We start from the raw sequence: 24439 nt of genomic DNA on the forward strand, positions 1-24439 counted from the left end.
TAGGAATAGTAGAAGTAAATAAATATGAACTGCGCACCAAACGTGATTCGTTCACATCAATCTTCTAGTTATGCCTAGAAACGTGTAAATTGGGAAGTTTTCTAAAAAATTACGCTAGCTTATCCACAATGCTCAGTGATCAAAGCTAACTGAAGGCAAGCGAATCCAGTTTAAGCAGTCGTTTGCTGCGAACGAAGGCAATCGTTCAACAACTACGCCAAAATGTCTTCGAAGTGGGCGTCCGAAAGCACCGCCATTTTTATGTACACTGTGCGTACACCACGCTGACACGTAGCATTAAATCTGAAAAATAGCGCGCGTACGGGAAGCGGTACGGGTAACGTACGTGTCGGGGCATGCGCACTTTGATCCCGCTATCGCAGAAAGCCCGCTATACCGCTAAGTCTGGTATACTATACCTGTCTAATGGCTCATGCTCACGCCCGTCCGTCTGTATATCTTGTGCGTTAACATTGTGTCAGGTGGTTCCGGGTCGCGCCAATGGACGCCTCTCATGGTAGACTTTAGAGCAGCTGCACTTTGCTAGTGCAACGTCGCTGTGCCCAACGTGCCTCCCCTCATGCATGAGGGGATACGAACGTATGGTGTTGTATTTTGACCAACCAGTCTTAATGAGCACAGGTTTTCACCGAACTCACTTTAGAATTCACAAAATCTTCAGGTAATATATGCGAAACATGCTCCTTGACTGACGTGTTTAACAGCGTACGTATGCATGTCCATACGAACTCGCCACAGGTGTTGGAGCGGTGCCAAGTAGGTCCCGCTGCAGCTGCGCGTTCACTTCATGCCCTCCTAGCTATGGAAGCTGACGTCACTTTCTCCCTCGACTGCCGCGCGCTCGCCGTGCTTCGCGCAGCGGCCACCTCGTCCGTTCACTCGCAACACCTGCCGCTACCGACACTCACTCCACTACTGCAACCGCCTCACTACGCCGCTGACTCGTCCTTTCAGGTGCACTAAATGTAACGCGCGCCTAACGTACGTGTTGAAACATGTCTGTATGTGTCACAAGACCTATGCCAGCAGCCATCTGTGCAAACGAATTTTCCAGCGCTCACTGCAGCATCTGCGTTAGTGCTGTTGAACCCACGACGGCACATGTGCGCATCGTTGCTGCTTCACATCCCATCAGGGTTCTCATTGGAAACATGGTGTAAAGTTTTTTTAAGGCTGCCTAATATGACAGCATTACTGTTACTGCGGCTTCATAGCAAGTTTTAGGCATTGCTGCATTGTTTCAAAATTTTCGTCATGTGAGCGTGTGCGTGCAATTATTCTACAAATCATAATAAAGGTGAAGTATCTTTGTAAGCGGGAACAAACGCTAGGAATGTTTAAGCTCAATTAAGTTCTCTGAAGCACCTCTTAGCGTCTGCGTGCTTATAGACAAATTCTCCTAATATGCGCTAAAGCGCACAATGCACAAAATTTGTAACCAAAATGGAGGGTTCAGTGACAGGGTTATTCAGGGTTGGCCATTTATACCCTCGATACCTTTTCCGCAGGGTATTGAAATAGTGTCGATCAATAAACGTGAAATACGAAGATAACAATAGTACGGAAGTCGGTCATCAGTCATCGGTCCCTGCTAATGCAACCTTACGCAAGAATTCACACACGACCCTCACTTTGCAAGATGTGATTGTGTATGACGAAGTGCCTAGAAAAAAGAAGACAGTCTGCGTTCGGTGAATTATTTCTCAAACTGCTATAAGCGAGCAAATTTGTTGTAGTATACGAGACGCCATTCAGACCACGCTTATGTCTTCGAAATGCAAGTAGTGCCTTCAGCTGACTCAGTACTGATCATGCTGCTGCTCACTAGTTTGCTCTGCCTACACCGGGCTCTTCCAAGTGAAGATGTGGAAGAAAGGAGGGACGAGCTAGGTGAGTAGAGTAAATAGGTGAACGCGTGAGAGAGTGAGGAAAATGACTTTATTCTGTTCATAATAAATGCAAGTAAAATCAACGTCACCTGCAGACTAGGCCGACTCAGGTATGGTAAGGTTAAAAATACTACCCTCACCTGGGCCGTCTGGATGGCTAGGATTTAAGGGGTGAGGTCTTGGGCTTTAATGAGTTTTTTTTTTCCTTATGGGAATGGAAGGGGGGCGGGTTGTAAATGCAGCCCCAAAGAACTTGTTCGAAGTCTGCATAACCACCGCACAGGAGGCCGTCAGAGTATATGACGCGCAGTGTAGTCGAGCTCTGGTAGGCGCTTATTTTTAGACGTGTGAGAGCAACACCTTAGGTCCTGAACAGCGAGATGTGTGGCAGGTCAGTACTATTCTTGAGGGATTATGGTGCTTGCATTGCTCCTTGCACGTGCAGAATGGTTCGAATAAAATATTTGAACCTGTTTTTTTTTCGGAATGAATATACGGCATGACCTACACGTATTGATCATTAGGCTTGGTGCCAACCAAATTCCTTTCGAACAGCGTTTGCGTGATACTCGGTAAAAGGCGCTCACTACAGCACTTAGAAGAACAGATAGTCTTCGCACAAATTGTGGAGTTTTCGGTCATATTTTTTAGGTCGTCGTCTCACGTGTCGCGTATTACGCGCAAAGTTTTATGTTTTGTTTTGTACATACAGGGCCTTCGTTTGATGCACATAAGTTGAGCAGGCTGTGGCATTAAAACACCAGCGCTTGTTTGCCCGTGAAGGCCATCATCGGCGAAGGGCTAATGCAGCCGCACGCAACCTTATGTGCACGAGCACACAACGCGAAACAAATACAGGGAAAGTGCATAATGTCACAACTCATTGTAAGAGCTTGTTATCTTCAACAGTATTCAAACTAAAAATAAAGGTGATCACGAATACTTACAAGACCATTTGCGAAAGCAGAACGACAACAGCTTTCACAAATCGTGAAAAGGACTGGCGGCATACTTATCAACTTTCATGATCAACCCCTTAATTTGAGATACACCAAAATGAGTACGGGATGGTAAGATAGTTTCTCGATTACAAGTTGCTGGTCATAACTTATGACCACAATAACCAGCCTCGTCGCGTACGTTGTCAAACGCTTTCCGAAACATTCGCCAAATCCCACGCACTTTGGTAATCTATGTTATGTAAAGCATGCGCATGCAAGCTGACTGTAGTGTAATTTTTTTTATTGAGCGACACATTACGAAGTTCCGCTAAATATGTGTACAAATCCACGCACAGACATGGGATAAACAGGCGCATATGTTTTATATCAGCAGCTGTTTATAGGAGCATAACAAAGTCATCATTAACATGGATTCTAGCAACACAAAAGTGGTAAGCTGATATAAAGCTCTGCTTCTCTCGAGGATCGTAGCGCCCAGCTCTGGTTATAAGTAAACGTAAGCGGACGACACTTGTATGCAATTTTTGTTAACACGACGTGACGGGTGTCTCGTAGGGGTACGTATGTAATGTTTGATAAATTGAAAAGCCAGCACTGGAACTACAACTGACAATCTACGAACATTGCGGTCTAGTGAAAAGGTAGTTCCGAGACCTGGCGTGGCTCTGTAGTACTTGATTTACATGCAAAATTATAGGGTTCAATTCTTGCTGCAACAGAGACATTTATTCTCTGCATTCGCCCCGCAAACGCTGCCAATGTCCACTTTATCTTAACGATCAAGCTTTAATATTACCCATGTGTGTTCTCGCCGTTCCTGGGTAGGCAAACTGTCAAACACCTGTGAGGCATACCCGCATACCAGTGGCAAATACCCGCCTCCGAGTATTTGCCACTGTGTTTTGGAAAGTGTTTGATGACGTACATGACAGCACTGTGACCTTATTGATGTCATGACCAGTGAGTCGTATTCCCGAGTCATTTTACCCACCCATACTACTTTTTGTTTACACCAAGTTAAGGTAGTGAACACGCAACTGTAAAGCACTGCTAATATAAAACATACGTGGCTGCTTAACATATATGTGTGCGTGTATTTGTACATATAGTAAGCGCCAGTTCATAACGTCTCGCTCAATAAAAAAGACAGATTCACCTTGCAACCGCATGTTTCGCATAACATCGAAGTGTACTGTAGTACTCACAATAAAGGCGAGAAAAAAAGAAAGTGGACGAAACGGAAACTTGCCACCGGCAGGTACCGAACCTTAACTCTTTGAGGGGACGACGACGAAGTTAGTGATAGAACGCGTCTGTCACTACTAACTGTTTTTCGTTGTATTTTCCACGATTCCTGGGACGCTCTCTGCGTCCCGCCTTGTGGCGATGGCAGCGGCGACTTCTACAGGCCCACGTGGTCAAATGTCAGCGCCCTCAAGCTCTTCTGTGGCTCAAGGCTCATGGTTCATCACCAGTGACGGCTCAAGAGATGCTCCTGCTCTCGTGCCCATGGACGAAGAACGAACTGCTGGCCCGTCTGGCTACAGCTCAACATTTGTAAGCTCCGCAAGGAAACGAGGCTTTTGGTGCAGCTCCAGTGAAGACATGGACATCTACTCAGTCGACGGCGACGACTCATCAGATGGCAGCTTCGTGTCTGTGATGAGCCGCAAGGCCAAAAGGAGGCTCATCAAAACGTCATCACCAGCAAGCACGTCAACCGTGAAGGCAAGGAGTGAACGCTGGCCGCATACCGTTCTCTTCATGCCCGTGGATCCTTCCGCCAGCCTTCGAAAATTGAACAGGCAAGCCATTTCCAATGTTCTTAAGGGAATAGCACAGAATGAAATCAAAGAGGGCCGGCTAAACACACGTAAGAACGTTTTAGCCGTTGACACAACACATGCAGACACGCTGGAGAAGCTTCGAATGATGACAGAGTTTGGAGATGTCAAAGTACGAGCAGTCGTACCGATGACTGGGACCTGCACTGCAGGTGTCATTTACGACATTGACTTGGCAATCCCAAACACGGATCTACCCATTCTGATAAAACCGGCGTACGAAGGAGTGGTCATTAAGCATTGAAGCCGCCTCGGGAACAGCCGCTGCGTTAAGATAGTCTTTGAGGGCGACTCAATCCCTACGCACGTCAAGGTGGGACATTTCCGGCATGTGGTACGGCATTTTGTCGCAAACCCGCTTCAGTGCCACAAGTGTTTCAAGATCAGTCATGTCAAGGGCGTCTGTGCGAACTCAACCGTATGGCCCCGGTGCGCGGAGGCACACACGGTAGACACCTGTTGTGCAACAACTTATAGGTGCGGCAATTGTCGAGGTCCGCATGAGGCCACTTCTAAGGAATGCCCAAGACTCAAGAAAGAAATGGGTATCCTGAAAGAAATGGTCAGCGATAACTCCACCCATAGAGAAGCTTCACAGAAAATCCGGCGTCGACGTCGCCACCGACGGAAGCGCTCCAGTCATGGTGATATTCATGCACCACTTCAGTCTACACCACCGTCAACATCCAGTAGAAAGCCAGAGAGTACAAGAATACCTCCACCGGCGAAGCCTCTCTCCCCTGAAGACTGGCCGGTGCTTGCGAACGCACGGCCTTCCGAACAGCCTTCCCGCTTTCTGCTCCCAGTGAAAGCCAATGCTGCTGATGACGAGGCTCCAAAAGCAGATCGTCAAATTATTCCTATGCTGCGATCCATTGTGAGTGTCATCAGAACTCTTCTGACAAGCATCGATACGCCAACTGCTAGGAGCGGCCTACAGGTGCTGGACGCGTTGAGTCCGGTCCTTGCAAGCCTCCAGTAAAGCCATGGCCGACAATCACAAGTCGTTCCGTCAGGAGGTCAGAGAAGCGTCGATTTTTCAGTGGAACGCAAGAGGTCTGAGATCTCGCATATCTGATTTTCGCCAGTTTGTTCATCTGTACCGATTTCCTATCATGATTATATGTGAACCGAAATTATCGCACCCAATCAGATTATCCCGCTACGAGTCATTTTTCTCTTCAAGTGACATCGAAAGTAGCAAGGTTGTTGTATTTATTCGCCGGGAGCTTACTTACGTCGTCCAGCCAGTGCAACCTCACCACGGCAATCAGTATGTGTGCTTGTCTGTTAAAAAAGGAAAGGTGATATTCGCACTTCTAGGCGTGTATATATCCCCATCAAGTCATTTCGACGCCAACAAACTAGACGGCATATTAAGGGCACATCCGGGTCCGTGGGTTATCACCGGGGATTTCAATGCGCATCATCCCATCTGGGGAAGCTCAAGGCTTAATTCAACGGGATGACGTCTAGCATCATTGGTTTCCAGCCATGGTCTCGTCCTTCTGAATGATGCCAGTCCTACGTTTTTACGAGGCCCTACATATAGCAGCTGCCTTGATTTGCCCTTTGTTTCATGCCGGTTTGCTACACGGGTAAAGTGGTTTTTGGACATTGAAACACACGGAAGCGACCACATCCCCACTTACCTGAAGATTAAAGGTATTTCGAACACGTACTCCTCTACCACAACACAAAGAATAGATTGGAGTGTGTTCAAAACTCAACTTGAGGATGCTTGTGAAGAAGGCCTGTCCAATGGTCTTCAATAAGCTATTAAAGAAACTGCACATGCGACTATGCGCACAATAATATGCTCTTCGAAGTACTCTGAATATGACCTCGAGCTGGAGCGACTTCGTGCGATACGCCGTCGTGCCGAAAGACGATACCGACGCACCAATTCCACAGACGATCTACGGACAGCCCGGCGCATCCAAAAGAAGATACAACGGCGCCTTGACAAATTAGACACCCAACGATGGAGGAAATTTTGTGCGTCACTAGATCCTCATAAACCACTGTCTCAGATATGGAGAATTGTGCGAGGCCTACGTTCTGTTCCAGAGCAGCGTTTTCCCTTCAAAGCCCTTGCACTTTTTCATCGCCGGCATGAAATTGAGGTAGCAGAAGATTTCTGCGCTATGACCGTGGGCCAGACAGCGTACACAAGCCTACATACAGTGAATCATATCCCTCATTCACGGGACCCACGCATGGATCTACCGTTTACATCACAGGAGCTCGATGCGGCGCTCGTCTTGTGTAATAAGTCGTCGTCAACTGGCCCGGATGACATCTCATACAAGATGCTGTGCAACCTTGGTAAACGGGCACGAGAAGCACTCCTTAACATCTTCAACGATTCCTGGCAAGCTGGTGTCGTTCCGCAAGATTGGAAGATTAGCCGCTTGGTACCGATCGTTAAGCCTGCCAAATCTCCCCTGGACATTGCCTCTTACCGACCGATCGCACTCTCAAGTTGCGTAGGAAAGGTAATGGAGAGAATGATCTTGGCCAGGCTTGAATGGTACCTGGAATACTATGAGATATATCCGAACGCCATGGCTGGTTTTCGCCGTCACCGATGTGCGATCGACAATGTTATAGATCTCGTCACATATGTCCAGCAACAAAAGGCAGGTAAACGACTATCTGCAGCCATGTTCCTTGACGTAAAAGGAGCATACGACAACGTTCTACATGACGCCATCCTCGAAGCCATCGAGTCAGTAGGCCTAGGCGGGCAACTGTATTGTTGGACACGCAGTTATTTACAAGGGCGGACCTTGTTTGCGAACACTGCAGATGGTCCAACTTCCCAACACCCAACGCATCGTGGAGTCCCGCAAGGTGGCGTCTTGAGTCCAACCCTCTTCAACCTCGTTCTCATTGGTCTTGTAGAACGATTACCAAGTGTGGTCAAGTGATCCATGTACGCTGACGACATCTGCGTCTGGACATCTGGCGTGACAAGGCCTCAGGTACGCGCAAGACTTCAGAAAGCTGTGACGTTGGTATCAGTGTACCTCAAGGACCAGGGTCTGAAAATCTCGCCAGCGAAATGTGCATTGATTGCTTTTAGTCGAAAGCATATGAGACCATACGCTATATCAATCGATGGCCAATCATACCATATGTCAGGACGCACAGATTTCTAGGCGTATTCATTGATAGAGACCTCTGCTGGGGCCCACATGTGGCCCACTTGAAGAAGAGGCTGACAGAAATTGCTAACTTATTCAAGTATCTCGGAGGAAAAACCTGGGGGACTTCAGTACATGCAATGATGCAATTGTACAAGACGCTTTTTCTTGGCTATTTGCGCTACAGTTTGCCTGTGTTGACCAACACCTGTAGAACCAACATTCGGACTCTCGAAAGCATCCAGGCCATGGCTCTCCGAGTTTGTCTGGGGCTACCGCGATGTTCATCAACAGCTGAGACAATCGAGATCGCTAATGACTACCCGCTAAAGACGCATATCATGATGGAAGTGCTCAGAGCACACGTGAGGCATCTTACTCGTGCCCCTGCCCATCATCTAGCTTCACTGCCAGAAGCCCGACCTCGTGCCTCATTTTGCCAGACAGTCTTGTCATATCGCACACTCATTCCTACGGGATATACAACTCCATCGAGGATTTCAACTCCCCCATGAAGTATGACCTGTGCACATGTTGAACTCACGGTTCCAGGCATAGGGTCAAAAGCCCGGCTCTCGTCTCCAGCGCTAAAGCAGCTTTCTCTTCTCTTGTTATATGAGAAATACAGTGACCATACTCATCTATATACTGACGCTTCAACTAAAGTGGATGGGTCTGCAGGGTCGGTGATCTTTCCTGCAACAGCGACAACGGTGAAGTTTCGTTTATCTCACCGGACATCATCGACAGCTGCGGAACTTGCTGCTCTACGTAGCGCAATTCAAGTCATTAAACACCAAGAAGCCAAGAAATGGAGCGTGTTCACGGACTCTAAGGCAGCACTACAGTGTTTGATATTCGCCTTACGCCGGGGACCTCATGAACAACTAGTGCTGGAAATTAGAGAGCTGCTTCACCACCTGTTCAATGAAGGACACAGAATCACGTTTCAGTGGCTTCCAAGTCACTGCGGCATATTGGGCAACGAACATGCCGATGCAGCTGCCCGATCAGCACACGAAGATGGTGAAGAAAAATCTATACCATTTTCAAGGACTGATGCTGCAATGACCATCCGAAAAATCGCTAATGCAGAATTAAAATCCCTGTGGAACACCGAGTGCTTACGGCACACGCGACTGCGTAGACTGGACACGTCTCGTCGACTCCGGCCTCCGTCTGGATTCTCCCGACTCGAGACAACGGTGCTTTGCTGACTATGGCTTGGTGTCGCCTTCACCAAAGCTTTCGCCTTCCGAATCGGCATGGAAGACAGTGCTGCTTGCGGTCACTGCGGCAGCGATGAAACTATAGATCACGTTCTCTGTCACTGCCCTCGTTACAGCGTGCAAAGACGGCAACTAGCTGCTGCGTTAGCTCGCCTTGACGACAGACCTTTGTCTGAACAATCAGTGCTGGAAAGACGACATGATTTGTGTGCTCACAGAAAATCAGTGAAGGCCTTACTGAACTTTTTGCGTGGCAGCGGCCTATTGTATAGACTGTAGCACCCCAGCTCCCCCCCCCCCTCCTTTTTTTTCTCGCGCGCGTCTATTTCCCTCTTCGCTTTCTTTCCAATCTTTCTTCCCCATTCCCCCTTCCCCTAGTGCAGGGTAGCAAACCGGATGCTCCATTTTCTGGTTAACCTCCCTGCCTTTCCCTAATTTTATTCTCTCTCTCTCTTGACTCTTCGCATTACGCGCCCGATGCTCTTACGAATCGAGCTATGGCGATTGTTCCCCCATCGTTCCTTTTCTCGGCTATTTATGACTGTACAAACCCGGAACGGTTAATAAGTTCCGCTCGTCGCCATGACAGCGAGTGGAGAATGCTCTCCTTCTTAGCCGGCTGGCTTCACGCAATTCACCTTTTGGTAATTATCGCATCTGTCTAAAAAAAGTGCGTGTTTCCTGAAAGCACTATGCGTAATAATTTTCCTTTCCGTAGCTTTGTGTGAGTAAGGTGAATTTTGTGTACCAGTGGGATAAGATTCAAGCTAAATTATTTTTTTCTTCAGAGTGCGATAGAAGACGAGGCCCATGTCTTTATCCTACAGGTAGGTACTTGTTCTAGCATTCACGGTTCTTATGACTCATTGCGCATTGAACAAATCTCGTGTCTATAGCCTGCACGTGCGGTGTGGTGTCGCGATTTCTTGTAAAAACGCTTCGGACCAATCAATCACACGTTTAAGTCGTTTTAGTTGTTGAGAAAGATTCGCGGCATTATACGTTCTTATATCACGTGAGCATTATTCGGTAAAATACGATAGAACTAATTGTATGTGAAGTGGAGAAAATAACAACAAAACAAAACACTTTAGAAAAGCTTTGGAGCCCTATGCCTTGGAAAATTTTGAGACACGCTTTTCAGTGAAGAGTTGAAGTCTGCAAATGTGATGTCAAGCTTGACGGTGCTCTCGATCGCTTAAATAGCCAGATAGAAGCAAAAAATAAGAATCACGCTTGAGCCGAGATCAAACTCGCTCATTGTGCGCAACAATCAAATATGTATATCAGAGAGTCACGCTAGTGTTTGAAGCTATTTCGCAAGAACGTCGCTCATTCCTCTGTTCAGGAATTGGTGTAACAAGAAACTGTAACGTGTTTTCATTGAGGCAGTTGAGCGTTTTTTTTTGTGCATTGTGTTATCACAAAGGCAAAAGAGAGTTTGCAACAGCAACAACCTGTAACGCCATGCGAAGAAAGTCTAGCCACTCGAAACTCGCACCACGTAGATAAAGCGAAAATACGCCCGAAATAATCATACAGGTCGAGAGCGGACAAGGAACTGCCATAGCCCACTCCAACCCAAAAGAGAGCAACGGGGTTATAGGGGTTGCTCCTTTCAGGGAGCAATTGCATCGCCACTTCCATTGCTCCACTAAATGGAATAACTGTAGGGATACGAACCATTGCTCTCCTTTCAATTCCTACTTCAGGGGATGAACAGTTTCTCCCTGCAGTTGCTCCCCCAGAACCGACGGTTACTCCGACCCATTTGGTGCAGTGTGGCACACGAAAAAAAATCTGCCCCCTGAATATCGATGTGCGCACGTTTATATTTGTCTGCAGTGTCCGTTAGGAGAGTAACTGCGTTGCACGATGAGACCAATTACATTCGCTTCTCGTGTAGTTGCTCTCTTACAAACTAAAGACTAATACAATTTCTTTCCCGTGATTAGACATGTCGGCCATTGTGTTTCACTTGGTCGTTTTGGGGAGTAACCATTGGGTCAAAGACTCAAAGCACCCTTTGCTCCCATTTTGGTCATTTTTGGCTTAGAGTGCTCGACCTTTAAAGATTACTGTTCTAAGAGAAAGAAAGATGCACGAAACGAACAGTGAAGTATACACCGCACGAGTGCGAACAACTGCCACAGTTGTTACTTTTTAGTACATGAGCAGCATGCTTCATTCGTAAACGCGGCCGCGACAGCGAGCGAAGCGACCTTCGTGCTTTTCTGAATCACGTGTCTGATTGTAGCACGCGCTCCGGAGAGACCATGACTTGCGAAGGTGCGCGCTCATCGAAACGCGAGAACGCACAGCTGAACCCTTCGTGCCGTCTCACTACCGATGACGAAAACACGCTGAAGTTGCAGGGCTCTGAGGATCATCAAACGGTGTGGGGTGTGGGGTGTATCGTATTCGGCTTGGCGTTAGCACACTTGTTAAAGCACGCTCCGTAATGTGGTTGTTCCATGCCACGCGCAGCAGAGCGAGTGGTCCTAGGCACGAGAGGTCATAGTTTGTTAGCATATACTCTTTACAACGTCGTATCCGTGACGGCGATACGTAAACGGATAGACGGAACCATGGTGAACACTGGCATTAAACACCTTCGCGTTAAAACACACTGTTCTGTGACCCTGTTCTGATGGACAGGGTCACAGTACTAAACAGACTGGCATTGTCGGCTGTCTGCCTTCTCGTCAATGAAAAGAACATTACACATCAATGATTCGTGAAGCCTTACTGAAACGCAGCTCGAATACGCATGTGACTGGTAGTTACTATATTGTCACGTTAAAGAGACAGGAGACGTTTTTAAGGCGTCCTCACAAAAGTCCGAAGAGCGGTCGGCTCAGCGCAGCCAAAAACAGAACAATGGCACGAGGGGAACTGCCACTTCGTCTGCCTCTTTTGCGCTGGCAGATCAAGCGCGCGGCACTGCCCCTCCTCCCTGAAGAGCATCGCCTCGATGCTAAACGAAGCGTGTATCGTAAAAAAAAAACATTGTCACAGTGTGTGGTACGGTTTTAACCGCACCACGTGCACAATCTCGGGTCGTAGCTGTCGGCGTCGGGGTGGTTGGCTTCCGTCCGGAAGGACTTCGTAATTGACGTCGCTCACTTGTCGTAGCACTTTGTACGGGCCAAAATACCGACTGAGAAGCTTCTCAGAGAGACCTTTGCAGCGCACAGGGGTCCAAACCAACACCTGGTCACCTGGTTTATAATCGACTTGTCTGTGGCAGCGGTTGTAGCGCTGTGCATCGACGCCTTGTTGTTTCTTGATGTTTACGCGGGCTAGTTGACGTGCTTCCTCGGCTCGTTGCACGAAACACTCAGCATCTTCGTCGAGATTCTCGATGTTGTCAATGTCGCATGGGAGCATTGCGTCCAACATCGTCTGAACGTCCCGACCGTATAGAAGACGAAACGGAGTGAATCGTGTGGTCTCTTGCGTAGCGGTATTATACGCGAATGTTACGTAAGGCAGTATTTCATCCCACGTCTTGTGCTGTACGTCTATGTACATAGACAGCATATCAGTCATCGTTTTGTTAAGCCGCTCGGTCAGTCCATTTGTCTGAGGGTGATACGCTGTTGTCTTGCGATGCGTGGAGTAACTTAACTGAAAAACTTGTTCAAGGAGCCTTGCTGTAAACGCTGTTCCTCGGTCTGTGATGACACAGGATGGAGCACCGTGGCGTAATACAATTCTCTCGATGAAAAACTGAGCAACTTCACAAGCCGTGCTTTTAGGAAGCGCCTTAGTTTCAGCATAGCGGGTTAGATAATCTGTAGCGACGATTATCCACTTGTTGCCGGAAGATGACAAGGGAAACGGACCCAGGAGGTCCATGCCGACTTGATCGAAGGGTGTTCTGGGTGGCTCGATAGGGTGAAGTAATCCCGCAGGCTTAACAGATGGGGATTTTCGGCGCTGGCATTCGCGGCAGGCTTGAACGTACTGTTTAACGCAAGCGGCAAGTTTCGGCCAGTAGTAAGACTTTCGTACCCTAGCGATGGTTCGGGTGATGCCCAGATGGCCCGATGGAGGCTCGTTGTGGCAGGCAAATAGAATTTCCTCACGCAGCTCTGCGGGGACGACCAACAGGTAAGTTTTGTTGCTGGCGGCTGCGTTCTTCTTGTACAACACGCCCTGTCGTAAGCAGAAGGATGACAATCCGCGAGTTATATGCTGGGGCAGTGATACGTTGCGGCCCTCTAGATGTTCAATGATAGGTCGCAATTGAGCATCTGCTCGCTGCCGTAAAGCCAAGTCTGTTACGCTTACGGAGCCAAGGAAAGGGCAGTCCTCTTCGAAGCTCTGAGCGGCAGGCTCAACTGGCGCGCGTGACAACGTGTCCGCATCTTCGTGTGCACGACCGGACTTGTACACGATAGTGACGTCGTACTCCTGCAGACGTAGGCTCCACCTTGCCAGTCGTCCGGAGGGGTCTCTGAGGTTCGCAAGCCAGCACAGCGAGTGATGATCCGTCACTACTCTGAATGGACGGCCGTAAAGGTAAGGTCGAAACTTAGCAATTGCCCACACGACAGCAAGGCACTCCTTCTCCGTGGTACTGTAGTTTGACTCCGGGCGTGTTAGGGTTCGGCTTGCGTAGGCGATAACCTTTTCAATTCCCTCCTGCCGTTGGACGAGTACCGCGCCCAGACCGACGTTACTGGCGTCGGTATGAATTTCTGTTTCGGCTTCCTCGTCGAAATGTCCAAGAACAGGTGGTGATGCCAGGCGAAGCCGAAGCTCTGTGAATGCTGATTCTTGTTCAGCACTCCAAACGAACGGCGTATCGTCTCTAGTGAGTCTAGTTAATGGTTCGGCAATTTTCGAAAAATTGCCTATAAAGCGCCGGTAGTACGCGCATAGACCAAGAAACCGCCGCACACTTTTCTTATCGGCAGGAGTCGGGAAGGCTGCGACAGCGGCGGTTTTCTCAGGGTCAGGACGGACGCCTTCTGCGCTTACGACATGTCCAAGGAACTTTAGTTCTTCGTAACCGAAATGGCATTTTTGCGGCTTTAACGTAAGGTTAGCCGTCCGAATCGCCTCAAGTACTTGTCGTAGTCGCTTCAGATGTTCGGAGAAGCTGGTTGAAAACACGACCACATCATCCAAGTACACAAGGCAGCTTTGCCATTTTAAGTCAGTCAACACAGTGTCCATCATGCGTTGGAAGGTAGCTGGCGCAGAGCAGAGTCCGAACGGTAGCACCCGAAATTCGTAGAGGCCATCCGGCGTGACAAAGGCGGTTTTTTCGCGGTCGCGCTCATCAACCTCAATTTGCCAGTAGCCACTCTTTAAATCCAGGGAAGAAAAATACTTCGCTCGTCGTAGTCGGTCAAGCGAGTCATCAATACGCGGCAGCGGATAAACATCTTTTTTTGTGACGTTGTTGAGCTTTCTGTAATCTACACAGAAGCGAAGCGTACCGTCCTTCTTCTTAACCAGAACGACCGGTGAGGACCAGGGACTGTTCGAAGGCTGGATAACGCCGTCGTCGATCATTTCTTTCACTTGCTGCTTGATAGCTGCGCGTTCTGTCGGCGAGACGCGGTATGGCTGTTGGTGAATAGGTCTTGCGTCGTCGTAAGTGATTATCCTGTGCTGTGTAATTGGCGTCTGACTCACTTTAGACGACTGAGCAAAGCACGCCCTGAATTCAAACAATAGCTCTCGCAAGGCCCTCTGGTTCTCTTCTGGCAGTGCACTGTTCATGTCAACATCTATTACGGTTTGTCCATTGCGGCTACTGTCTTCACAGGCAAAACACTCAATGACGTCCTCCAAGGCTTCAGCGTAGGCGACCGCAGTGCCCCGGAAAAGGTGACGATGCTCATTGGTGAAATTTGTAATCATGACCTCGGCTGTACCGTTCCGAATGTCAATGATGCCTCGTGCCACAGAAATTCCAAGCGCCAGCAGCAGGGAGACGTTGCACTCTGCCACTGTTTCACCGTCACTGGTTCCTTCGGAAGTCACCTGAATTAGGATACTTGCACGAGGTGGTATTGTGACACTGTCGTCGGAAACACGGAGGGCGGTTGTACGGCGGTTGGAGTCCCTTGACGTAGCGTTGACTGTCGAAAAGGAAATGCAGCGTCGCCGTAGGTCGATTACGGCGCCATATTCCCGAAGAAAATCGAGGCCGAGAATTAATTCGCGGGAGCAGTCACGTAGCACGATGGAGCTGACCAAAAACGTGCAGCCTCGTATTTGTAGCCTGGACGTGCACAAACCAACCGGCGTTACAACATGTCCGCCAGCTGTACGTACATGCGATCCTGTCCAAGGCATTATCACTTTCTTCAAGGTACGTGCCAATTGTCCGCTAATAATCGAGTAGTCAGCACCAGTGTCTATTAAGGCAGTTAAATTGCGACCGTCGAGCAGCACAGGTATGTCCATTGAAAAGTCGCTCAGCTGGGATACAGGCGCCGGCGTAGTCGAATTTCCGTTGGTCCGATGTCGCGTCGATTGGAGGGCGAGGTCTTCATCACGTCGAGAATCAGCGGCCTCGCCTCGAAAGGTCGCTGGCGTTAGTTTTCCAGGCGAGGGCTCGGAGACCGTCCTTGCGGCCTTCGATTTCCGTTGCCTGAATAAGATGACGACCGCGGTGACGGTGAGCGCGACTGACGCCTGAGTGGGACGTTCTGCCGAGCGATAAAATCTTCAATTTCTGGTGGTCTCTGTCCAAACCGGGGGCGGGGTGAATTGGCAGGAAAACCCTGCAGCCCAAGTCGGCGGTACTGGCAGTCTCGGTAGAGGTGACCCGCTTCACCGCAGTGGTAGCAAAGCGGTCGTCGGTCGGGCATGCGCCATATGTCGGATTTACGCATGACGGGTCGAGTGTCTGCAAAATAAGGGACCACCTGTGCGGACTGCAGTGTGGCGTACGGGGTTGCGGCTGGTAGTGGGACTGGTGCAGGTGCGTTGTGTTCGAACGTGTCGGTATAAGTGGTGCGCTGGAAACCACTCACTGGGGATGGTGTCGTGGACGACGGAACGGTGCGTCTCAATACGTCTGCGTAGGTCACCCCTAGAGGTTCACTTGAAGTTGCGAACGCCTGAAGTGGTGCAGCAACCTGCGTTGGTGTCTCGCGGCGAGGTGTGCCGAGCGCATGCTGAACTTCGTCACGTATGATGGTGGCGATGCAATTCGTGGAAGGCTGCTGCTGCGCCTGGTTCAGCTGTTGCAGCTGTTGTAGCTCGTCGCGAACAACCGAACGTATCAGCTCGCGAAGCGCTCCCACGTCGGTCGGGAACGAGCCTAGCCCGGTGGTATAGGTAGCATTCACTTGCCGATCGTACTGGTTCCGCTGCTGCAGCGCCTTTTCCATGGCGACGGCTTCAGTGAGGAACTCCGCGACCGTTCTAGGCGGACTACGAATGAGTCCAGCGAAGAGCTGCTCTTTCACACCTCGCATCAAGTGTCGCAGCTTCTTGTCTTCCGGCATGGTTGGATCGGCGCGAGTGAACAGATGAACCATATCCTCCACGTATGTAGCCACACCTTCATTAGGCATCTGCATGCGGGACTGGAGGGCCCTTTCAGCGCGCTCTCGACGATCGAGACTCGAGTACGTTTCGCGGAGCCTGTGACAGAACTCATGCCACGACGTTAGGAGGCCCTTGCGGTTCTGGAACCATGTGCGAGCACCATCCAGAAGACTAAAGTACACATTCTTGAGCTTCGCTACTTCGTCCCACCCGTTGAAATCCGCTACGTACTCGTACTCAGCCAGCCAATCTTCCACATCTTCATAGAGGCCACCACGAAAGGGACTCGGAACACGTGGTTTTTGTAGCGTGTAATGAGTGGGTGCAGCTGCGGGTGCAGCGGTTGGAGCAGCGGCGGCTCCAGCGGTAGGGGAAGCGGTGACAGCAACAGTATTCTCCATACCAGTCGACGTACTTGTACTGTGAGGCACAAACTCGGGGGACAGTCCTCGAATCCTCCGACTGAAACGGTGTACCGGCGTAAGCTCTGGGTTTTGGGTCACGTTCCGGCTGCTAGAAGGAGTCTGTTGCATAGGTGAGGTTACCCAGCACCTCCACCATTAAAATGTCACGTTAAAGAGACAGGAGACGTTTTTAAGGCGTCCTCACAAAAGTCCGAAGAGCGGTCGGCTCAGCGCAGCCAAAAACAGAACAATGGCACGAGGGGAACTGCCACTTCGTCTGCCTCTTTTGCGCTGGCAGATCAAGCGCGCGGCAATATGCATATCATCACTCCGTGGCGTCCACTTCGTCCCAATGAATCTGACGTCACTGCTTTAACGCTAGATCCGACGTTGTGGCGGACCATGAGTGATACGTTTACACGCCAGCATTATCGGCGTGCCTGCCAAGCGCACGATGCGTGCAAAACTGCTCAATGTAGAGGGCCCCTGTAGTCATTTACAACCTACAGAAATAGGTGTATGCTCCACCTGCAAGCGTAACTGTTCCAGCCCGAGAAAATTTGTATAGAAACCATATTTGCTCATTTTTACGACACGAAGTACCGTAACCGTATTTTACATAGGTGATTTTCTTGCCCAGACAAATGTTGGTGCCACTGGCTGTTGGAAAAAAAAAAAGAAAACGTTGAATTCCGGTGCCATTTCCGCAAAGATTTCGATATTACTCTTGTAAAACGTAATATTTCAAGTAGGGATGTTTAGCTTTCAATTATTATTGCACATCGTATTTGTGTTATTAGCGAAAAAGTACTTGTATACTATAGTTGCTACGGAAAACTCATAGCACGACTCTCGGAGATGAACGAGAGGTAAGCCGCCGTTTTGGAGGCGGTGCTTGAATTTATTCTTAGGTGTTTAACGACAACCTCTGACAAAAAACTCCCAAGCATTTCCCCGAGGGTGAACATGGTTAAGTGCGAATGCACGGGGTGATGCTATGAGGGGGAGTAAAGTTAAAATCTGTTGGCGACGCTGATATCGGTGTCAGTAACGCGCCTTATATCCAGATGGTAGCATTGCCTCCGGGACATCCATCGCACGACCCGCTCTCGACGGGAGACTGAGAGAGAAGGCGGGCGCGCGAGAGAGAGGGGTGCGCGCGCAGCTGCAGCGAGCGAGGAGAGCGGAGGGGCGAGCGAATGGGGAGGGGGTATAAGGCGCGTTACTGACACCGATGTCAGCGTCGCGTACGTGGCTTATTCGGTAGAACGTCGGTATATAGTGATGCCGGGCCGCATTATATAGGATGCCGGTATATAGTAATGATGGCGGGCCGCAGCGCCGTCGCGCTGCGGCCCGCCAAGTCCTCTTTCTTTTAAAGATAGAGAGAAGACTGCGGACGCCGCCGACGGCGGTGGATGGTTTGGGGTCGCTTATAAAGTGTATTCACGCTTAAAAAAAAGAAATACCGGCGTTTAATTTTTTCTCGCCGTTTCCCGTTTTTTTGGCACAGTCGTTTGATTCTTAGAGGGGAAAGAAGAGAAAAGTCAGCCCCGCCTGCATAAGAGTTCGACACCTCAACAGTAGCTCACAAGGGATGGGGGTAAGGAGGGATTAAAAGGATAAGAATAGAAGGTATACATATATAGAGGAAGGAGAGAGTGAGGCGCAGGGACAGCGAATGACGAAGAGGAGATAGGAAAGAGGAACATGGTCGCAGGAGTCCGAGGACGGGGCACCATTGGCGAGAGCTCTTGTGGGCGTCAGGAGATGGCGTAGGGCGAGCCCAGTTGGCCAGAGCTGCGCTGTCGTCGGAGATTGCAGGGGCACAACCGGTCGGCACGAAATCCAGCGAACGATTACCCTTGCGGCACATTTGGTGATGTAGGCAGTTGGTGGACACGGTGTCGGGATGAAATGAACTCTAGATTGGTCATTATACCAGATATCTTTCAAGAATTGCTTATTATTTTGCTTTGCAATGCAGTGGCGCACCCGTTCTTCGTTGCATTACATGACTATTGTGCTTGATAAACTGATTTCGTATCGTATTCGGCGTTTGCGACTGCGCGAGCAAAACAGCAGCACTCAGTCAAAAAGCGCAAAATCCTAATTTACTCAACGCTTAGTGCGGACATTTCACGTGGTTTATTAAGAAATATGATTGAGTGATTGATATGTGAGGCTTTGCGTCCCAAAACCACCATATGATTTTGAGAGATTCTATAGTGAAGGGCTTCGGGAATTGCGACCACCTGGGGATCTTTAACATGCACCCAAATCTGAGTACACGGGCCTACATCATTTTCGCCATCATCTAAACGCAGCCGCCGCAGTTGGGATTCGATGTATCGACCTGCGCGTTAGCAGCCGAATAATTTAGCTACTAGACCACCGCGGCTGGGCGTTTTATGAAGAAACAGCGTTTGTAGGAAGTGTAGTAGAGGCGAGAAATAAGCTACTCTCTCAACACTGAAACCAAAGTGGTTTAGGGGCTCTTCAAATGAAGTTCAGCCAGCTCTTAAAGCTTGACTCTAAGCGAAAATCATGGGATAGGTTGCTGCTGGTTGACTGCTTCGCATGAAATGTATTACCCCCATGTGGGTGATCGGAATGATTTTTATCGAAGGTTGTAATATAGTAATGATGTTTCATTTTACCGTTACCTCGTCTACATGGTTCATTTTTCTTGTTTTATTGAAGCCTGCAGCTGCAACCCCCGGCTTCGCTATGGACAACGCTTTCGGACAATGTACCATTATAATGGCAGGCTGAACCAGTGTCTGCCCGGCGGGAACAGCGGCAATTGCAATGGTTTTACAACTATGTTCGTGTGCCTGGTGAGGTGCTCACGTGCGGAGCGTTAAGAGAGTAGGTTCACACGTACAGAATCACACACGGTAATAAAGTTGTTATTTGCGAATACAAGTATTGTCTGTGCCAGTCTCGTTATTTTGGTGGCGGAAAAAACCTGAAGCCAATTACCTTATGAAAGGTGCTGCGAACTCGATGCAATGTGGGTATAACGCTGTTGTAAGAAAAAATTGTGCCGTGCCGAACCCTAGCGCTTTGTAAACGAACGAGCCCATTTGTGTTACAGGTTAGTGCCGCATGATAGAGCCACGTCTTCACTATCCGGTGCCTTTTTGAATTCTGTAGCCAACGAGTCATGACCACGTACATAACGTGATCCCCGTAACACCCCTCTGTATCGGCCAAATACCGCAAACTCTTTGTCCGCAAAACGCGATGCATGAAACGCCCTGAACACACTCTGCAGTAAGCAACATCTCGTTTCATTACTCCGCGCGTCCTCTCGTCGCTAGGCAAAGAGTTCCCTGAAATTAACGAGAGGGGACTCTGTCGCTGCGATCGTTAAGCGACCATAGAAACAATAGGTATAGTACGCACATTTGCCTAGTCTTCGTACTTGCGGGCGGCGAATCGTACTTGTGACTTCGTTTATTTGTTTTGTTAAAAAAAAAACGATTCAACCATTCTGAACTTCATGACCTGATTTTGAAAGGTAAGTCTAAAATAGTAAGGTGTTGAAGTGCAAGCACTGAACATTTGCTGATTTTTGTTTCATGAGAAAACAGCTACAAGCCACACGAACGCACACGGAGCCAAAAGCATGCCAGAAGTTCGAAGATTACATAACTGTGTGTGCTACCCATCATTACCACGCTCGCTGAAGCGCCGTGCGATGTAGCTCCCTTCAGCGTATATTACGAAACTAAGTCGTGAGGCTCCTCCGCCAAGCAGCCGCGGGGTACGACACTCTCATGGCGACGTAACATTTGGGCACCGCACGCTTACGAGAGGGAGCTGCGTTGCTCACACTGCTCCGTCTTTTAGTCTTTGGCTTTCGCCGTTAGGAGCAAGCAGAAAGTAGACGCGTGCGCACCTCCCTCGTGTATCTGATCTGGGCCGCAATCCGCGGACGGATGCAGGGCGCTAGACGCGCGCGTCGCATTACAGTTTTCACCGACGCCGTCTAAAGGTTGCTTTTATTATCCGCTAGGCTATGTATTGTGGCGCTGCAGTCAAACGGGAAAACACGACTGAACGGTGCCTATAGCGTACCATCAGTGCAACACGCCAAAATGTATGCATGTTTCACTTTGAAGGATACGGCAAATCCACATTGACAAATTTCTTCGGAAAGTTGACGTACAACAAAGTATGAAACTGAACGCACATATATCAACAGCCATCTCAAAAAGACCCTGATCAAAGCAAGCCCACAGATTTACAATGAGTTGCAACATACAGTGTGCAAAACGTCTCTTAAAACTTTATTACAAGTCATTTAAGCCACATTGTAGCTATTGTTTTACTGCTTTGTATGCACTAAGGCCTCGCGAAGGTGCCGTCATTCTCTGTCATTGTCTCGCCAAAGTATAGATATATGACGTCTTATAAGATGTTTTAAAGACTTCATCAAAATATGGCTCAAAACTCATTGACACACGTGACAATGTTACGTGGTCGTGACAGTGCAGATGACCGAAGTACAACTCGGAAATACGCAACTCTTTGTTTGACTGAACTTGTGGCCAGTAAACGAAGTTGAAGCGAGCAATGCACTCTGTGCGTACAGCCACAGCCACGTCTGTGTATAGTGCTCGAGCAGCCGGTTTTTGATTTGTGGGCCGAAACCTTGAGGCATTTTCGGGCTCTGAAGTGGTGTATCAGGAGCATGCATGGCCTAGTTGTCAGGCAGACCACGTCAGAGCCTGATACTGCCCCAAGATTTCGCCGCACAAAGCAAAAAAATTGCCATGTATCTGCATGTTATTCTGCAAATGTCGCCGAAAGACGATGTCATGCGTGTGAAGAGAGTGAACGAAACATTTATTTGATGTTCTGCGGAAGAAAATCAGTGAATGGTACTCTGGAGGCACTGCATTAGAGTGCCTCGAGCGTGCAAGTGAGGTGAACGAGCGCATCAAGTCACGTCACTCGTGAAACATGAGCGCCATCTGGCAGTTTTCTTGAAAACGAAGCGCGTGGCTCTCAGACGGGTGTGCGCGTCCGTCTCAGGGGTGATAAGTTGTAGAACGCAAGGCGACGTGTAGGTGCCACCACCGTCTCGTCTTAGCAAAGCGCTACAAACACTCGCTTTTTTGTGCAACTGGTCATAGTCAGCGCATCGTGATAAGCGCCATGGTCTTTAAAATCATTCATGTATGCCTTTTCTAGTAAAACATGCACATGCAGATTATATACGTGTTGTTATCGTGCCCCAGACATGCGAAATAATTGCTTTTTAATTGACAATTGCACAAGTATGAAGGCTGAATCTTGAGCAACATTGGAGGGTGCTTCGGATGGGGTTGGCCGTTTCAAGTACCCAATGACGTTAAAAGTAGACAGACAGACAGACATACAGACAGACGGACGGACAGACGGACGGACGGACAGACGGACGGACGGACAGACGGACAGATGGACAGACGGACAGACAGACAGACAGACAGACAGACAGACAGACAGACAGACAGACAGACAGACAGACAGACAGACCAAAGGTTTTGCGTCGAAGGTCTCCAAGAAAGACTATCGTCTTTAAAAACGGCTGTTCGCGTGCTCTACACAGACGTGGCCGCGGCTGTACACTGTTAACAGCGAGCAGAGTGTTGGCCGTCGAAAAAACTGGGAAGCTGTAAAACAAGTCAGCATTTATCAAGTGTCACCGAGTATTCCAGCGTTATTGCTGACAGGTAATTCCTGTAGGAAACAGATGTTTGTGTTGGGCGCAAATCTCATCCGAATGTGATTTTACATCGATACCTGTATATGGCTACCATAAACAAACAAACAAAAAAAACGTTTGGCCGCGGTGTCACGAGGAGTCTTAATATGCTGTGCTATCAGTTGCGTCGTTCTCAGCGTCGCACCCAAGCACCTCACGTGCAATTGGCTGCGTTGTGAGAGACACTGTCCATCCCGTCGCAGAGTGGGCGCTGAGCACGCACGTATCATTTTCTTCTGAAAACTTTCACACGCGTAAGCCACGGGCATCTCCAAAGAGCGGCCACAGCGTAAACAGGAAACAGCTCACATTCGCCGGGCCGATGGTGCAGTCCGGGCACAAAACCAGGCCGGGAGGTCGAGTCCTGGCAGCAACAGCGTGCCGTTGATCCTGCAGCTTTACAAGCCGCGCTAAATTGTGAACGGGAAGGCAAGTGCTGGTGGTGGGCGAATCCTGCAAACCACGCGGCCGAGTTAACTGACAATGTCAAGCGCTTAAAACAACGCCACGCCGAACAAGCACCATTGTGGGTATGACAGCGTCACGGGATTATCCGGAGAGAGTTCGTCGGGACGAACACCCGCTTTAGGTGGGAGTTTGTCCAGTGGCACTTTGGCTTTAGCGGCGATGTCTGTGACTTCCCGTGGTTCGAAAGCAACCACAGCAATTAACGCATTGCGAAACGCATTTAAGGACTCATGACACGCCTCCATGTCCATGAGAATGCCAGGCACAATGTGTGGCATGTGAAATGAACACCGTGATAAACTCAAGTCAAACGCGTGTCTAACCTCAATAGGACGCACGGACATGTATCCACTAATAGTGTAAGGCTTCAGTCTAGCGTCATGTTGAACTCACTGCTAAAACACCGGGGCCACACACTTTAGTGTTCGTTGGTTCACCATTTGTACGGAGTGCTTGGGCGGTGATTTAATGATCATTCGGCGCCGTTTGTGCAAGGTAACACGCAGCATGCGACCCAGCTGTAACATAAGAAAGGGAGAAAAAGGAGAGTATGTGGAAATATAAAGGCACTATGTATTAATAAAACAGAGAAGATGCGAGGGTAATTGCAGCGTTTACTAAGTATACAGAGTCGAGTTTGATACAGGCCTGTTTTAGAAACCACAACTGCAAATTCAGCTGCGGTGAGAATCTAATTTTCCAGTACTTCACAACAAAAAGCCAGATACGCTGGGCATCATACTTTACTTCATAGGAATGCGACTTAGGCACTCCTCTGTTAGTATTGGTGTATATTGAGCATGTGAATGTTTTGATGACGAAAAAAATCAGTTCAATCATCTCGTAAATATTGAGGCGTCGTTGCTACATACTTCAGAAAAGCAGAAAATGAATTTGTTGTTTTTCCTGTTTGCTTTTTCTAAATACACACTTAGCTTACGCACAAGAAATTACAAATACAAAAACACTGTCCTTATGGAACTGCGAACAAAAAAAAATTACACATCTCAAGAAGTGAATGAAGCGGAGTGGGCATAGACAGATGGACGGCGCACGCACGGATTGACGGATGCATAGACGGAAGGACAGATGAAAGGACGCACGGATGGACGCAAAAGTCAATGAACAAAAAAAAGCAACGCAAATTTCATACAAAAGACAAAAAAGGCACGACACAGCGCACGTGTCGTGCCT

At 48.9% G+C, this 24439-nt stretch overlaps 1 protein-coding gene across 1 annotated transcript; it reads left to right on the top strand.

The window, feature by feature from the left end:
• The first annotated feature begins 1766 nt into the window (after positions 1-1766).
• LOC142764938 (R.appendiculatus Kunitz/BPTI-like protein) lies at positions 1767-19910 on the top strand. Its single transcript, XM_075865477.1, has 3 exons — positions 1767-1911; positions 9883-9921; positions 19723-19910. Exons 1-3 carry the CDS (start codon positions 1797-1799, stop codon positions 19884-19886), a joined length of 318 nt encoding a protein of 105 aa, XP_075721592.1. The 5' UTR covers positions 1767-1796; the 3' UTR covers positions 19887-19910.
• Positions 19911-24439: the final 4529 nt, after the last annotated feature.

Source organism: Rhipicephalus microplus, chromosome 6, assembly GCF_043290135.1.
Source record: "Rhipicephalus microplus isolate Deutch F79 chromosome 6, USDA_Rmic, whole genome shotgun sequence".
Classification (NCBI taxonomy): domain Eukaryota; kingdom Metazoa; phylum Arthropoda; class Arachnida; order Ixodida; family Ixodidae; genus Rhipicephalus; species Rhipicephalus microplus.

Excerpts from the sequence above, each read along its gene's own strand:
- LOC142764938 (XM_075865477.1), top strand. The coding sequence starts at position 1,797 with ATGCAAGTAGTGCCTTCAGCTGACTCAGTACTGATCATGCTGCTGCTC. Across the intron at positions 1,912-9,882 it reads AGAAAGGAGGGACGAGCTAG|AGTGCGATAGAAGACGAGGC; the intron begins GTGAGTAGAGTA and ends TTTTTTCTTCAG. Across the intron at positions 9,922-19,722 it reads CCCATGTCTTTATCCTACAG|CCTGCAGCTGCAACCCCCGG; the intron begins GTAGGTACTTGT and ends GTTTTATTGAAG.